General features: G+C 46.2%; 1 protein-coding gene across 5 annotated transcripts in view; it reads left to right on the forward strand.

The window, feature by feature from the left end:
• The window catches only part of SLC37A2 (solute carrier family 37 member 2), a 66,914-nt gene that overhangs the window by 21,442 nt on the left and 27,347 nt on the right, over nucleotides 1–18,125 (forward strand). For all 5 annotated transcript variants that reach the window (XR_013833385.1, XM_079955084.1, XM_079955082.1 and 2 more), the window contains exons 2-6: nucleotides 3,454–3,535; nucleotides 6,129–6,216; nucleotides 9,562–9,640; nucleotides 12,029–12,164; nucleotides 17,566–17,642. Coding sequence is in view for 4 of the 5 variants with exons in the window: in XM_079955084.1 (XP_079811210.1) it covers nucleotides 3,454–3,535; nucleotides 6,129–6,216; nucleotides 9,562–9,640; nucleotides 12,029–12,164; nucleotides 17,566–17,642 (462 nt within the window). In the remaining variant the exon portion in view is untranslated. The remainder of the gene's footprint in view (nucleotides 1–3,453; nucleotides 3,536–6,128; nucleotides 6,217–9,561; nucleotides 9,641–12,028; nucleotides 12,165–17,565; nucleotides 17,643–18,125) is intronic.

Below are 18,125 nucleotides of genomic sequence, written 5' to 3' on the forward strand. Positions count from 1 at the left end.
GTAGCCCCACGTAGAGTGCATTGCAGTAATCCAAGCAAGAGATAACTAGAGCATGCACCACTCTGGCAAGACAGTCTGTGGGCAGGTAGGGTCTCAGCCTGCATCCAGATGGAGCTGGTAAACAGCTGCCCTGGACACAGAATTGACCTGTGCCTCCATGGACAGCTGTGAGTCCAGAATGACTCCCAGGCTGTGCTCCTAGTCCTTCAGGGGCACAGTTACCCCAGGGACCAGGGAGTCCTCCACACCCGCCTGCCCCCTGTCCCCCAAGAACAGTACTTCTGTCTTGTCAGGATTCAACCTCAATCTGTTAGCCGCCATCCATCCTCCAACCGCCTCCAGACTCTCACACAGGACCTTCACCACCTTCACTGGTTCTGATTTGAAAGAGAGGTAGAGCTGGGTATCATTCACATATTGCGGATTCAATACAGTTTACTTGGAAATGTCTTAGGAAACTGCTTTGTCCCAGGCCAGCCTCTTTATCCATTTAGCCCTAGTGCTAGGATAGAATCCAAGAAACTTTTGCCCAGTGCAGAGCTCGAACCTACGACCTTGAAATTAAGAGTCTCATGTTCTACTGACTGAGCCGCTCTAAACATATCTAATACAGGGCTGGTACTGAGCTACAGTGCCATCCCTTAAACCAGGGGTCAGCAAACTTTTTCAGCATGGGGCCGGTCCACTGTCCCTCAGACTTTGTGGGGGGCCAGACTATATGAACGAATTCTTATGCCCCACAAATAACCCAGAGATGCATTTTGACATTCTACTCATGTAAAAACGCGCAGATTCCCGGACCGTCTATGGGCCGGATTTAGAAGGCAATTGGGCTGGATCCGGCCCCCAGGCCTTAGTTTGCCTATCCATGCCTTACCAGTGGTGTCCAAACTTTTTTCAAAGAGGGCCAGATTTGATGAAGTGAAGGGCTATGAGGCCAACCAAAGTTGTTGACCTTTTTTGAAGTTTTTGAGCTTTTTATGATTTATGATTTTACTCCAAAGTTGTTGAGTTTTTTTTAGGATTGATGTTGTTGAGGTATTTTTTGGATTTTACCCCCTGGAAATAAACTACCACAGGGGCTAGATTAAACCAACCAGCGGGCCGGATTAGGCCCCCAAAATGGATTTTGGACATGCCTTCCTTATACTGAGTAGGAACCATTGGTTTACCTTTTTTAAAAAATAATAATATTTATTCCAATTTTAAAAGTTACAAAAAGAAAACACTAAATTCACACTAAATACAAACAGACAAAAAAAGTAAGAAAAACAACACAGAAAAATACGAACAAAAAACAAAACAAACCTTCCCGTAACTTATTTTTCATCTACTTATTTCCTTGACCTCCTCACACCTCCCTTTTTTGTATTCTAGTTCAATTAGATGTTTCAGCAAATCCTTCCAACTTTGTTTTTATCCTAATAATCTATCTTGATATACTGTTATTCACGTCTTTCACAAATTAAAAAGTCAATTTTAACCTAATCCTTATATCATTTCTGCTAAGACCCCATTACTTCATTCCAACAACCTTCTAACATTCCTTAATTTTACAATGTTTCCGTAAATAGACTTTAAACTTTTTCCAGTCTTCTTCCACCGACTCTTCTCCCTGGTCTCGGATTCTGCCACTCATTTCCGCCAATTCCATATAGTCCAACTCCAGCATTGTCTCTTCTGGGGATGGGGAAGAAACTCCTGTCCTGATGTCAGCCAGAGGTGAAGGTGCGGGTACAAACTGGCCTTGGCTTTACACAACAGAAGAGTGAACTGCAACCTGCAATGATAAAAAGGATGCAATGATTTATGCCGCCAGCTCTTCGAGGATGACATAAAAAGGATGAGTCAGGTGACCTTTCTGGCTCTTGCTCAATTTATTCCAGCCTCTGTTTCACCTCTTGAAGGTGAAGAAGATCAGAGGCCGGAGGGACTTTGCGGCATGCAAAGAGCCAGTGTGGTGTAGTGGTTAAGAGCGGTGGACTCGTAATCTGGGGAACCGGGTTCGTGTCCCCGCTCCTCCACATGCAGCTGCTGGGTGACCTTGGGCCAGTCACACTTCTCTGAAGTCTCTCAGCCCCACTCACCTCACAGAGTGTTTGTTGTGGGGGAGGAAGGGAAAGGAGAAAGTTAGCCACTTTGAGACTCCTTCGGGTAGTGATAAAGCAGGATATCAAATCCAAACTACTCCTCCTCCTCCTCCTCCTCCTCTTCTTCTTCTTCTTCTTCTTCTTCTTCTTCTTCTTCTTCTTCTTCCATGGTAACGGATGATGTAAATTCTCTGCCCACTTTCTGGCTGGCTTTCACAAACTGTGCCTTCCTCGGCATTTACTCAGAAGTAAATTTTGCTGAGCTCGACAGGGCCTATTCCTATGCAAGTGTGTAGGGTTGCAACCCAAGTGGATGATAAACATGCATATAGTCTATATATCAAAAGAAAAAAAACAATCCCCTGGTTTTTATAAAATGCATTTAGTACTGCTGGTTTAATTGTAAAGGATTAATACTAGTTGCCTGTTTTTGGAAATCTGATTGAACTGTTTGGGAAGAAGGAAACTTACATTTCAACCTGGAAACCCTTCATATTTTAAAGTTGTCTTCTGGGTAGAAATTGAGCTGTTTCCCCCCTCTGTAGTTCTGGAATTCTGTTACTAATAATATAATAAAATTGTAAGGATGTTGTCACGCTGCAGTTTGGTAAGTTGTAAAGGGGTGAGGAAGGGGATTTGCTAAGGTGTAAAGGGAAGGTGGTAGCTGGGGTTGGCGAGCAAAGCGAGCAGGAAAGGTGGCCCCTATTTTTGCAGTAGTAGCAGATCATGTGATCTTTTCCGTGTGGTCAAGTGATCTTTTTCACGTAGCCTTTGGCTTATATGCCATTAAGCTCTTTGGGTCAAGAACCTGCCCTATCGTATTTAGTAGTGCACCATGCAGTGATGGTTGTAACAACAGAACAACAGGCTTTTTAGGATTGTAGCACCTGTCCTTTCGAATGCCTTCCCCAGAGTTAGGCACCAACTCTGCTGTCTTTTCAGTACCTGCTTGAAGAACTTTTTCACACAGCCTTTCATTAAGCTGAAATTGTTCTCAGTCTGCATCTTCACTGGAATTGTTTTAAATATGTTCGTATTATTACCACATGCCATCTGCTGCCCTGGGCTCCTTTGGGAAGAAGGGCAGGATAAATTTAATAATAATGAAATAAGCAGTAGGGTTTTCTTTTGATACATGGTGCCCTTGGATGTAGAGTTAAAGCATACCGGTTTCTGTAGCTTAAACGGGGAGTAAAATGACCTCCCAGCTTTGGTTCTCTTCCACCCAGAGGATGTGGTAGACATTTATTTTTCTGCAGACTGCTCAAGCAAGTCAGCCTTCAGAGATAACAGTTAAAGCTTATCACTGTTTTCGATCTTTCTCGCTGTTTGCTCTATCTTTCATGTGTGTCTTCTTTTCTAGGTACCGGGGATTAATTCTGGTGTTGACGTTCCTGTGTTATGCCACTTTCCATCTCTCACGGAAGCCCATCAGTATAGTAAAGGTACGTAGCATCGGTCCCCAGGGGTGATGAGCTATCTTTCATAGCTGTCAACTTACAGATTTGAAAATAAGGGACCAGCAGCCTCAAAAATAAGGGATCAGCAGCCAAAATAAGGGATCAACAATTACTTTGATAACATACATATTTTGTTGCGTGCAAATGGCTTTAGATACCTATTAGGTGCATAAATTACCATATAGCATATATTCAACACAAAAAACCAGCAACAATTTGTTGTTGACAAAGCACAGCTGGACACAGAAAGGGCTCCATTACCTTCAGTAGCTTATTTAAGGGACATCATCAATAAGACACAGCAGCGGGACATGGCACTGGGATAAGGGACTGTCCCGCCAAATAAGGGACGCTTGACAGCTATGTATCTTTGGACACAAGGGGGGGCATGCAATCCTATACAGGTTTCCATGGGAAGAAGCCCCATTGAATTTTAGTGAGATCCACTTCCAAGTAAACATTCACTGGCTTCAGCTGTAAGCAGGATATTTGAACTCGCCCCTTCTTCCACTTCCCTCTTGTTCCTCTGGTGTATCCCCGTAATGTTTTCTAGATTGTAAGCCCCTGGGGGCAGGGACCTGTTCTCTTGTGCCCTTTAAAATTGCATCCATACTGATGGTGCTATATGAAACGACCATGCCTGGGAATTTGGTGTATGGCCTGTCCCTTTTTATATATTAGTTTTTATTAGTTTTCCAAATTTTAACAAGTTGATCCAAATTATTTAAATATAATACAATTTTTAAAAAAATAATAATTTGGTTTCCCGCTCCTGTTACAAGCATATGTCCATTGCTTCCTGATGTTGCCACTTCATTCTTCTTCTTTAACTGCCTTCTCATCCTTCTATTAATTTTAATCTGTTTTCATAGCTGGCCTTTCTTGTTTCCTTGCAATCAGCACCTTTGTTGTTCGCCAGACGTATAAAAATCCATTTTCACATGTGCATCCCTTCCGGAACTCTTTGTGTAAAGATAATTTATTGGGTGTGTGGCCTGTCCCAAGGGTGCCAAGTTGAATAAAATATTGGGAGGAGGGGAAGGTAAGCCCACCCCACATAATAACAAGATGCGCACATGCTGTTTGAATGGCAATGCCCCCTCAAATATTTTATTGGGGGTCCAAAGGGACCACATCCCCTAGGAGTTGGCTCCCATTTCCTGTCATGAGAGGGGTTTCATTCCCTTTGAAGGAACAGGTTCAGAGTACATTTCCGAGCACAATTCAAAGCTTTGGTGCTGACCTTTAAAGCCCTAAATGGCCTCGGCCCTGTATACCTGAAGGAGCGTCTCCACCCCCATCGTCCAGCCCGGACACTGAGGTCCAGCTCTGAGGGCCTTCTGGCAGCTCCCTCATTGCGAGAAGTGAGGTTATAGGGAACCAGACAGAGGGCCTTCTTGGTAGTGGCGCCTGCCCTGTGGAATGCCCTCCCTTCACATGTGAAGGAAATAAGCAGCTATCCTATCTTTAAAAGACATCTGAAGGCAGCCCTGTTTAGGGAAGTTTTTAATATTTAATGCTGTATTGTTTTTAATACTCGATTGGGAGCCGCCCAGAGTGGCTGGGGAAACTCAGCCAGATGGGTGGGGTATAAATAATAAATTAATTTAAAGAAGAGTCTCAGCGACCTCCTGGATTCCAACTTGCCCCTAGAATCTTGAGTGGCTTTTGTAGGTAGGAGTGCTTAAGCCCAATTTAGGCTGCTTAGCTAGGGCCATTCCTGGCCTCAATTGTCCATACTCTGGTGACCTCCCATCTGACTACTGCATTGGGCAGGGCTGCCGTTGAAGACATTCTGAAGGCTACAGCTAGTGCAGCATGGTTTCATGGTGATTTTTCAATTGTTCCATTTCCTGCCGATTGTTTCTATGTACACCTCTTAGAAATCTGTATAATTAGGCGGTATAGAAATGTCTTAAGTAAGTACATAAAACATGACTGCTGGGCTGGTAAGTGGGGCAGCCCGATGGGGCCATGTGTTGCTGATCCCAAAACCTCTGCCCTGGCTGTCAGTGAGCTACCAGACCAAATTCAAGGCATTGGTGCTAATTGTTAAAGCCCTTAATGGCCTGGGACCAAGGACCTAAAAGTGTGCCATCCCCACTATTTGCAACCCCTACGTTTGGCAAGTGAAACCTTGTTGGCAGTGCCACCACCGGAGGCTGCCCACTTGGTGTTGACCCATGACAGGGCCTTTTCAGTGGTGGCTCCCCATTTCTAGAATGTTCCCCTCAGCGAGGTGCATCTGACTCCCTCATTATTGACTCCGATGAGATATTTTAAAACATCCCTATTTATCCAGGCATTTGGTGGCTGAAGCATGCCGCTCCTGGCAGCCCCGAAATCACCTGTGGAGAGAATGCTTTGAAACTGTGTTCACTGTTGTTTTAAATTCATAGAATCATAGAATTGGATTGAATGAGGATTGTCAGGTCCAACCCCCCTCCAATGCAGGAATATTTTGCCCAATGTTTTTCTCACCCTGGGTTCTTTGGGGAGGATGTAAATTTAATGAATGAATAAAGAATCTCTGACTCTGTTCTCTCTCTCTGTGTGTGTGTGTGTGTTTTCTCCCCAGAGTGAACTGCACTATAACTGTTCTTCACGGGGACCCAATCCGCACAATGAATCAAACAGCACTACGTGGTGTGACTGGAAGCCTTTTGGTAAGGCTGCATTGGTTTTCTGCTGTATCTTTCCCCAGAAGAGCAAACATACACCCTCTCTTGGCCTTCCTAAAGTGATGGAGGACAGGGCAAAATTGTGTAGCATACAGCGCTGTAAGGTAGGGAAGGACCATAGGTCCATGACAGAGCAATTGCTTTGCAGGTAAAGGGTCGCGGGGTCAGTTCCTGACACCTCCAGGTAGGACTGGCAAAGCTTCGGGAGTCAGTGTAGTACAGACAGTATTCAGCTCGATGGACCGATGGTCTGAGCTTGGTAGAAAACAACTTTCTGTGTTGGAGGATATGGAAAAGCTATTTGTGACTTCCGCAACTTGGACATGTGGCTTTCAGAATTGTCGTCTGGAAAACAGCTGGAGTGTTGTTCCTTCTTTGACCCTCCTGCTTTCCACAGACTCTTGAGTTATGGGCTGTATCCAGAGTCCTTTTCCTGGAAATCTCAGGTGACTAGGCAGCCTTTATGGCCAACTTAGGCTCTCTGATCCCAACTGATTCGTATGCAGTAACCGGAACGGGATGCCTTGAGGGCCAGCAGTTTATTCTGATGTGATTAGCAACCTTGGCGTATCTTATCTGCGTTTGTTTGCAATGTCATTGTGGAGCCTCATTAGCAGATTGGTTGCAGGTTGGTTCCCACTGTGCAGTCAGGCTTTCCACAGATATATTTATACAGTGCAATTTCAGGGTAAACTACCTTTACAGAGCTGCTTAGGCAAAAAGACACAGGTCCCCATCTGCAAGGAATAGGCAATAGGTGAAACAGCAGTGGGAGGGAGGGAGAGTTGGGAAACTGCCTTTTTTATATATTCAAAATTATAACAAAGACATATTATCCAAAAGCATATCTTCCTTGTCCCCCCCCCATTTTTCCTCCCTCGCCCCCCACAAAACCCACCCCCCGACTTCCCTCAGTTCCAGTCTTTGGTTTCTCTAAGAATGCTGTTTTTTGCATGTTACAAAGTTGTATAGATCCTCAAACTATTTAGCTGATTATTATCAATAAAAAGTTTGTGAATGTTTATTCGAAACCTGCCAAGGAGTCCAGTTCACTTTATTGCGTCTTCAGATACTTTGTAAAGGGTTCTCATTCATCCTTAAAGTCACAGTTATCCTTGTCCCGTAGCTTATATGCCAGTTTTGCCAGTTCTGCATAATCCATCAATTTTTCTTGCCATGATTCTTTAGTTGGGGTTTCTTCAGTCTTCCATCCTTGTGCTACCAGAACTCTTGCGGCCGTTGTCGCATACGTGAAGATGTTTTTCAACTTTTTTGGCGGGTCTTTCCCTACAATCCCCAACAAAAATGCCTTGGGTTTTTTAACAAATGTTAAACAGAACATTTGTTTAAAAAATGTTAAATGGAACATTTTCTTCAATTCGTTGTATATCTTTTCCCGAGAGTTGGGAAACTGCCTTAAGCTGTCTTTCACCATGTGCCCATTTGAGCCAGTACTGTCCATTATTATTATTTCTTGAATTTATATATTGCCCTATACCCGGCTGACAGTGGGTCTCAGGCCAAGGTCTTTAGCAGCACCGGGAGATTTTCTGGATGCAAAGCATGTGCTCTTAAAAAAGGTAAAGGTACCCCTGCCCGTACGGGCCAGTCTTGACAGACTCTGGGGTTGTGCGCCCATCTCACTTAAGAGGCCAGGGGCCAGCGCTGTCCGGAGACACTTCCGGGTCACGTGGCCAGCGTGACATCGCTGCTCTGGCCAGAGCCAGAGCCAGAGCCACACACGGAAACGCCGTTTACCTTCCCGCTGGTAAGCGGTCCCTCTTTATCTACTTGCACCCGGAGGTGCTTTCAAACTGCTAGGTTGGCAGGCGCTGGGACCGAGCAGCGGGAGCGCACCCCGCCGCAGGGATTCGAACCGCCGACCTTTCGATCGGCAAGCCCTAGGCGCTGAGGCTTTAACCCACAGCGCCACCTGCGTCCCATGTGCTCTTAAGTGCAAGCAAATGCCGTCAAGTGTGCGTCCAGGTTATACTGAGAATGGGGAATTAAAAAGGCAAACAAACAGCCACATGGACAAGGTGCATTTTGTTTCAGTCTATTTACAAAAGCGGAAGGCGGACTTCCTGTTTATGACCTTCCCGCTTCGGCGCCAAATTAAGGTATTTAAAGATCCAATTTTCCGTTCTACTCACGGTAGTTGTTTAAAATCCAATTGTCCACAGGAGAAAGTCTCCAGCAACAGCAATGCAGCTTCACTCCGTGAAAGAAGCAGTCGATTCAAAGCACCGCGCCACTCACCCCACGTCGCTCCGGATCCCCAAAACAGGGTTTCCCCGCGAGTAGGGGAGGCGCAAAAGGTGCCAGCCGAATCCCAGGTTCACAAGCTTCTCCCGCTTGTGATTTCAATAGGTCTCGGCCTTTGGACAAGGTGCATTTTGAAGGAGGGGAGAAAGGTGCTGCCATCCATATGCTTGGAAGAGAAGTTCCATTTATAGGATGCAGCAAGGAGAATGGGCTGCAAGGGAGGTTCGTCCGTACAACAGCCCTGAAAGGGAGGCTCCCTGTGTTTCCATTATGCAGCCGCAACCTTGATGCATGCATGGCTGCATTTCCCTGCACTTAAGAGCACACGCTTTGCATCCAGAAAAGAAATGGAGAGGTGGAACACACACGTGTGTTGACATTTTTAAAAAGCCTGTGCTATAGCCCTGCTGGGGACGCGGGTGGCGCTGTGGGTTAAACCACAGAGCCTAGGACTTGCCGATCAGAAGGTCGGCGGTTTGAATCCCCGTGACGGGGTGAGCTCCCGTTGCTCGGTCCCTGCTCCTTCCAACCTAGCAGTTCAAAAGCATGTCAAAGTGTAAGTAGATAAATAGGTACCGCTCCGGCGGGAAGGTAAACGGCATTTCTGTGCGCTGCTCTGGTTCGCCAGAAGCGGCTTCGTCATGCTGGCCACATGACCCGGAAGCTGTATGTTGGCTCCCTCGGCCAATAAAGCGAGATGAGCGCTGCAACCCCAGAGTCAGCCATGACTGGACCTAATGGTCAGGGGTCCCTTTACCTTTACCTTATAGCCCTACTGGGACTGTACCACTTCAGAGTGCAGCTAAGAGAACAGTACCCAGGAGTTGACCTGGAAACCTTGAAGGTCAGAAATTCATAAGACCAAAACGTGTGATATTCTGCTCCAAAATTTTGTGTGGCTGATCAGCAGCCAGGAACTGCTCTTCCTTGCCCACTGCAAAAATGAAAAAAAAAAGTGGGGGGAGCCAGCTGCCTCAATACAGGAACCTGCGTGAGCTTGATACTTCTTTTGCCCAGTGGGGTACGGCTGCCACTGAACTTAACCCATACCGTTCCTTCTTCCAGATCAGGACAACTACAAAGAACTCTTTGGAGCCCTGGACAATGCGTTCCTGGTTGCCTATGCTATAGGAATGTACATCAGGTATGTACTCATAATGCTGGAAGGAAAGAAATGACACATTTACTTGTTTATTTCATTTATATACCACCTTGATCTTCCAAGGAGCTCAAGGGGGTGTACATGGGTCTCCTCCCCATTTCACCCTCACAACAACCCTTTGAGGTGGGTTAGGCCAAGAAATGGTGACAGGCCCAAGGTTGCCCAGTGAGATTCATGGCTGAGTGGGGAATCGAACCCTGATCTCTCAAAACTCTAACAACCGTTACTCCGCCCTGGGTCTCTAGTGTGCACTGAGTTTGTATAGATCTACTGTTGAAGTTAGAGGGATGCGGGTGGCGCTGTGGGTTAAGCCTAGGATTTGCTGATCAGAAGGTCGGCGGTTCAAATCCCCGCAATGGGGTGAGCTCCCGTTGCTCGGTCCCTGCTCCTGCCAACCTAGCAGTTCAAAAGCAGGTCAAAGTGCAAGTAGATAAATAGGTACCGCTCCAGCAGGAAGGTAAACAACGTTTCCGTGTGCTGCTCTGGTTCGCCAGAAGCGGCTTCGTCATGCTGGCCACGTGACCTGGAAGCTGTACGCCGGCTCCCTCGGCCAATTAAGCAAGATGAGCGCGCAACCCCAGAGTCGGCCATGACTGGACCTAATGGTCAGGGGTCCCTTTACCTTACAGTTAAAGTCATAAGCATGCCTGCTTAAAAGGCTCTGTTGGTTCCATAGGACACATTCCTTAATGCTGCAATCCTGTGCACATTTAATAGGGAGTAATTCCCATGGAAAGGGACGCAGGTGGCGCTGTGGGTAAAAGCCTCAGCGCCTAGGGCTTACCGATTGAAAGGTCGGCGGTTCGAATCCCCGTGGCAGGGTGCGCTCCCGCTGCTCGGTCCCAGCGCCTGCCAACCTAGCAGTTCGAAAGCACACCAGTGCAAGTAGATAAATAGGGACCGCTTACTGGCGGGAAGGTAAACGGCGTTTCCGTGTGCGGCTCTGGCTCGCCAGAGCAGCGATGTCACGCTGGCCACGTGACCCGGAAGTGTCTCCGGGCAGCGCTGGCCCTCGGCCTCTTGAGTGAGATGGGCGCACAACCCCAGAGTCTGTCAAGACTGGCCCGTACGGGCAGGGGTACCTTTACCTTTACCTTTAATTCCCACGGAACACAGTGGGATTCTGGCCCCATCCGCACTGTGCATTTAAAGCAGTATCATGCCGCTATAAAGAACCATGGATTCCCCCAAAGAATCCTGGGAACTGTAGTTTGTTAAGGGCAATGGGAATTGTTAAGACACATGTGTCCTACCCCCGGGGCGGGGGGGAATAGGAATCAGATCTAGCAAGGAAATCCTTGTGATCTTAATTTCACCAGCTCCTTCAGTGGCATTTGCATTTTAGATTTGGTCTTGGTTTACCTACACTACAGGTGGGGGACCTTTTTCCTTAGCCCACATTCTAGTGGTGGGCAGTGCCAAAGACAAAAGCGTGCTGAGCAATGAACGTTGACCTTTGCTACAGTAGGTTAGTTTCTACAAACATGCAATGTTCTCTCTCCTGGCAAGCTGGAAGCATGGTCAGAGTTCAAGGACATAGTCCAGCCAGGCAAAAAAATAACCACTCAAGGAGAATGCAAAGCAGGGCTAGTGGTTTGGGAGGGGGCGTGGTCTGATAAGATCCCCAAGGGTTAGGCAGAGAGGCCTCTTTCTCATCCACAGGCCCTGCCTGTGACCAACCACCGGCTTATGGACTTCAGTATCCCGGCTGTTGTTAAAAGGTCTCAAACAACCCAAGAGGTGCTCTTAGGACAAATCCATAATATTTGATTACTTTGGCATGGCATGGCAGGTGCCAGCCGCACCGACAGCAATCAGCTCACCTCTTAAACCACGCAGGAAACCGATCAGAGATATAGAATTCCCATAAACATGGTAATAACTGCAGGCAGATAAGAAATCTGCTAATGGAGGTCTCGAGACGTCAACAGGACTCTTGTCCACATGATGGATCCTGTTTGCTCTCTTGTCTCCTAAGTAGTTATTAAACAGTTCCATGGGGTTATTTCCAGGGCTGTGTATACGCCATTTTTATCACCACGGGCCAGCTTAATTGACCAGGCCAGGGCATTGCAAAATTTGTGTCCTTCCTCAAAGACAAAGGGCACCACAACCACAATGAAGCCACGACGGCATCGCTTTTGATGCTGCTCCGTCAGTGTGGGAAATGCGACATGGGAAATAGCTGTGTTGTTGACGATGGTTTCCCAGAAGATTGTGGGAAGAAGCAACACCAGCTTCCGTTACCACCGCAGTTACTCCTTTAATTTAAGCGGTCCTAAGCTGTTTCCACATTCATTTCTGGTTGGGCACTGATCCTTGAGAAGTGGCTGTTGTGTTTCATGCGCTCTTCCTTCCTGTCTCCCACAGCGGGGTCTTTGGTGAGCGCCTCCCATTGCGCTACTATCTGTCTGGAGGAATGTTGCTGAGTGGGTTGTTCACTGCCTTATTTGGTTTGGGCTACTACTGGAACATCCATGAACTGTGGTATTTTGTTCTCGTACAGGTACGGAGATACATCACGCTTGCCAACTAAGTTCCCTAGAGCTGTTTCCTTTTCCTACTATGGGGTCTCTGAGCAGGTCTTGTATCATCTGTTGTGCTCCAGATGTGGGTCTCCCAAGGAGCTAGGGTCCAAGGCCCAGGAGGCCTGCTCTTATTTGCTTCTATCAGGGGTTCTTCTAGACCAGCTGTTTTTGAACTACAACTCCCACCAGCCCTAGCTAGCAGGACCAGTGGTCAGGGATGATGGGAACTGTAGTCCCAAAACAGCTGCAGACCCAAGTTTGGGAAACCCTAGGTTAGATGGCCGACTGTGATTCTGTGGGTCTTTCCAGTTCACACAGATAGTGAGGAGGGTTTTTGGGGAAATCATCTTTCAGATAATGAGAGGAACATATCCGTAGGGCCACCATAGCTTTCTCTTGAAGCAGGTGGTTGGCAGATGGACCTGGCTGTCAGCCTGATGGGTAGCCCATCTCCCAAGGTGGAACAACTCATCTTGGTTCTGGGTTCCACATGAGTGGGAAGAGTGTCAGGAGTTCAGCCTACACTCGAGTAGGACCCTGACAGAGACACATGCCCGACTGGCATGTTCCCTCCCTCTTGGTTGATAGTTCGGGAGCTTCATAAGCTTTCTTCAGCCGCACATCACAGCAACCGATGCCAACCGACACCTGCACACTTAGGGATCCGCAGAGTTTGCACAGTCACGTAACAGACCTCAGCAACTCAGCATTTTGGCTAATCTAAGTTTATTTACATACATACACACACGGAGCACTGCAACATGGCACCCTCTCTCTCTAGCATCAGACAGCAAAGAGAAAAAGAACAAAGGACAATAGTCCCACTTCACTGAACACAGTAACACAAGCATCCTGTCTCCGTCACTTCCCACTCTGTGGGGTCAAAACATATACCGTCATGTGAAAGACAACAATCCCATGACTGCAGTCATGGAGCAGGAATTCTAACAAAGAGAAGCCAGCCACTGCCCCCCAGACAGCTGTCCCAAGTTCCCCCATATACTGGAATGTGTGCACCTTTGTGTATGGGTCTTAGTCTCCAGTTAAAGGACAGTAGGACAGGGACTTGATTCTTCCTGAGCCACTTCAGAACTGGCTTTGAAACCAATTGCAAAAAAAAAAAAGAAGAAGAAGAAGAAAGGATTTTTTCTATGGATTTGGAAGCATTGCTAGCCTGATTTAATATAAAGTGGCTTATTGCACACCCTCATCTGGGAAAGGGCCATAGCTCAAGGACAGAGCTTCTGCTTTGCATCAGAAGGTCACAGGTTCAATCCCCTGGAAAAGACCCCTGCCTGCAACCCTGGGGAGCAGCTGCCAGTCAGTGCAGGTGATACTAAATAAACCAGTGGTTTGATTTCATGTAAGGTGGCTTCTAGGGCTCCTCTCATTAACCTTCTAAGTTAGATTGTGATTATCTTTTGCCTAGGTCAGCTTCCTCTTTTCCTCCTCCTCTTGTCAGCCCCACTGGCAAAAATAAATGGCAGTCTCCTTGGGGCAGGACCTCTCCACCATAACCATATGCACTGATGGAGCTGTATAAAGAATGTAATCATCAAGTACCTGTAGCCTTTATGCAGGACCTGGCTGCCAGGTTTCCCCCCTCTGACCTTCCTTGCACGATGAACTTTTGAGTGGGTGGTTTGCCCCTCCTCTGCTCCATTTGCTTCCTCGTGGGAAAACGGTTTCTGATGCTCAGCTTTGTGGATCTCATAGTCACATGCACTGCAGTCTGGGCAAACAGAAACCTGATATATTTAGCCATCGGAATAACTTAGAGAAGGATGCAGTATATTTTCCCATCCCAGCTGAGCCTGTCTGTCTGAATGACACACACGGCAGTCAAATGAGAGGTTATTGTGTTTGATGACACAGGAACTCCTGGATGTGGTGCTTCTGTTTTTGTCTGAACTTCTCAGCCCCACTCTTATGCATATTTCAAAATCGATGATTCAGTAAGTTTCCACCCAACCAGTATTACTTTTGTGGCGGTCCTCACCAACACTTTTTTCAATATCTGAGTACTGGCACTTTATTACCGTACCTTAAAAGCGCTGCACTTAAGTACCCTGGCATTTTTGAGAGATACAGTCATACCTTGGGTTACAGACCCTTCAGGTTGCGTTTTTTTGGGTTATCGACCGCCAAAACCAGGAAGAACCAGAACAGGTTACTTCCGGGTTTCGGCGGCCGCGCATGTGCAGAAACGCTGCAGGTTGCGGACGCTGCGGGTTGCGGACGCTGCAGGTTGCGAACGTGCATCCCGCATGGATTACGTTCTCAACCCGAGCGTCCACTTAACTTTGCTTTCTGTTGTTGTTGTTGTTAACAACAACAACAACAACAACAACAGTAATAAAAATTTATACCCTGCCCATCTGCCTGAGTTTCCCCAGCCACTCTGGGGGGCTCCCAACAGAATGTTAAAAATACAATAAAACATCAGACATTAAAAACTTCCCTGTCAATGTATATTTCCCAGAGCAGTGTACAGTGGTGCCTCGCAAGATGAAATTAATTCGTTCCGCGAGTTTTTTCATCTTGCGATTTTTTCGTCTTGCGAAGCACGGACTTTGGAAAAGCTTCAAAAATCACCAAAGTCTTCAAAAACCTCAAAAAAGGCTACCACACCGTGTGCTATGAGTTGCTCCTCGAAGTGAATGCACGGTTTTAAGAAAAAGGAAACAAACTTGCAAGACAAAGGAAACAAACTTGCAAGACATTTTCGTCTTGCGAAGCAAGCCCATAGGGAAATCCGTCTTGCGAAGCAACTCAAAAAACGAAAAACTCTTTCGTTTTGCGAGTTTTTCGTCTTACGAGGCGTTCGTCTTGCGAGGTATCACTGTACTTACAATTAAAAACAACCCACATGCAATATGGGAAACACCAGTAGCACACTTGGAAATTAAAAATAAGAAAGAAACAGGCTGGGATCTGACAAACAGCTGAGCTGAAACAGTTTGTACTGAAGACACAACAGCAAAGAAAGAAATACCTTAACTTAACTTTTCATTGCTTCTGCTCATTGATCAGATGGTTGTTTGGAAATTATGTGGCAAATTTTCTTGTGAGAAAATACATATAGTGAATTGTCATGGGATGGCTATGCCAAAGAAAGCAGACCAGGTAATTAATAATAATAATAATAATAATAATAATAATAATAATAATAATATCCTATGGGCCTCTGATGGGAGAGAATTTCAGAGCTTTGGGTATAACAGAGCACTTTCCGTGTGGATGTCACTCCAATTGCCATGTGAGATAGAATTTTAAGACCAATCATCCCTGGAATATCTTAAATGTCAGGGGATTTACACCTGAAGAGCGTGAGTGCTTTTCAACTGATTGATTGCATACCAAGCATTTTCTTTAAGTTGTTGACCAAAGCATGATATAACATAGAATTTAATAAACGGATCCACACTGTGGTAATCATTTGTATATAAGACCCCCAAACTTCTTCAAACAGTAGCTTCAAAAGTTAAGCTTGCGACTGTCCCCTTCAGTTTTGATCTCTGTCACTAAACTTTGTCCCCACAGCTCAATTAACTAAAGCTGTTGGTTTGACTCTAGCGATTCATTGATTAATTAGCTTATGGAAAAATCCAATACAAGCATTAGTAAGCAATTTCTCGGAGTGATACCTGCGTCCTTATATAACTCCAGTGAATCATTCCATAATGAGCTCGTTTACACTGCTTCCTGGGTGTGATCCTTTCTTTGCTGGCTATTGACATAAAAAGCACATCTGAAACCTGATCAGGAAATCCATAGTCCATAGCCTGATGTTATTCCTTAAGCATTGTTTATGTTTTCAAGGACATTACATGTCTACCTGCTCTCAAATATTTGATTGCCACTTAAAAAAACAACTTAATTTATACTTTAAAAGCTTGTCTTGAGCAGGCTGTGCCATTGATACCAGGGCCAACCAATCAATGCTGAGCAACCTTGAGAAGGTTTTGCCATGAAGACTCAGGCCAACCAATCATCTCTGAGCTCTGGTGGTTTTGTGACAGGTCACAGGGGCTGGCCAATCAACATTGTGCACCTGAAAACCAGGATGGGTACCCCCTAAGCTTGAGCCAAGGGAAGAAAGTAGTTTCTTTGAGGGAAGAAAGCTTAACTCCTTAGCATCTCCACGTAATGCTCAGAGAGAACTTTTCCTGAAACCCTAGAGAGCCGGTTGGGCAAGGCGTCCCATTGTTCTTCCTTCCCAATTGAAACTGGCTCTGGGACGAGTCATGATAATCTCCTCCCACTCCTTCATGGATTTAACTTCACAACTGGTTTGGGTGGTAGCCCAGCCAGGTTTTGCTCACCGGGAAGTCTAGAATGAAGAGAGGCGAGATGCATCCCGGAAACACCCCCAAATTCGAGTTGACTCAGAAAACCAGGATCCCTGGCTTGCTTACTTGGGAATGAGCAGTGAGGAAGACTTTGTTCCTACAGCTCTTTTGGGGATGTGTACAATCAGTTGCCAGGGGACTGAGGTTAGCTGTCCTGATGGTCTTGGTGTAGGGCTAAACTAGATGAGGCACTGTAACACAATAATTGTGTACATGGCTTTTTAAAATACAGTGGTGCCCCACAAGACGAATGCCTCGCAAGACGGAAAACCCGCTAGACGAAAGGGTTTTCCGTTTTGGAGGTGCTTCGCAAAACGAATTTCCTATGGGCTTGCTTCGCAAGACGAAAATGTCTTGCGAGTTCCTGCGGGGTTTTTCCCCTCCCCCCTTTTTCTAAGCCGCTAAGCCGCTTAACAGCTGATCCGCTAAGCCCCTTAACAGCTGATCCGCTAAGCCGCTTAACAGCTGATCCACCAAGCCGCTTATCAGCTGATCCGCCAAGCCGCTTAACAGCTGATCCGCTAAGCCGCTTATCAGCTGATCCACTAAGCCCCTAAACCGCTAATAGCGCTAATCCTCTAAGCCGCTAATGGGCTTGCTTTGTAAGACGAAAAAACCGCAAGACGAAGAGACTCGCGGAACGGATTCTTTTCGTCTTGTGAGGCACCACTGTATATCACAGGTGGAAGAGGTGGGTAGGTTGGAATTGGACCATGGCTTAAGGGTACAGTGGTTCCTTGGTTCTCAAACTTAATCCGTTCCAGAAGTCTAATCCAAAGCAGCTCTGTGAGGGGAACAGGAGAACTCTCCTCACATTTCCCAGAATTTTTTGGGAGGAAGTCATTATTATTTAAAGCCGTATGATGCTGCTTTATATGCATAGTGCAGATGGGGCCTAGCATTAGATACAACCCCTTAGTTACAACCCATTGTTTTTCTTATAATGATAGGGCATTGTGCATAATGCTAACTTTGGCTTAACTAGCTGTGTTTTTCCCCTCTCCTGCTCCTTCCATCCACCCACTAGGTCCTCAATGGCTTGGCGCAAACAACGGGATGGCCGTCCGTAGTGACATGTGTTGGCAACTGGTTTGGAAAGGGGAAGTGAGTCTCGTTTCCTAATACTGTATCTGTCGAACTGTGTCTTGTGGGTGGTTGTTTTGCTTTCAAGTGCCAAGGAAGGAAGTACCAGATTTATTCCCTTGCCAAAATGGAAAATATCACCCTGCGCTGGAAAATGAGGGAGTGACCTGATTATGGCACCATCATGGGGCTTAAAAAAAAAAATTGCATATGCATTCCTGCCTTTTTGTGAAAGGCATTATGTTAGATGTTTGATGGTGTGTATGTGTTTTTCAAAATAGCTTTTTGATGTACTCCATCCAGAGTAATGGGGTAGCATGAAAGTACAGTTAATAAACCAGTAATATAAAATCAGTGACTTGGAGTATCTTCACAAAAACCTGGTGAGGTAGGCTAGGCTGAGCGATAACAACTTGCATGAAGCCAGCCAGTGAGCTTCATGGCTGGGCAGAGATTTGAACAGGGATTGCCTGAATTCCCAATTTGGCAACCCTCTGCTCATTA

Source organism: Podarcis cretensis (assembly GCF_951804945.1).
Source record: "Podarcis cretensis genome assembly, chromosome: 15".
Taxonomy (NCBI): domain Eukaryota; kingdom Metazoa; phylum Chordata; class Lepidosauria; order Squamata; family Lacertidae; genus Podarcis; species Podarcis cretensis.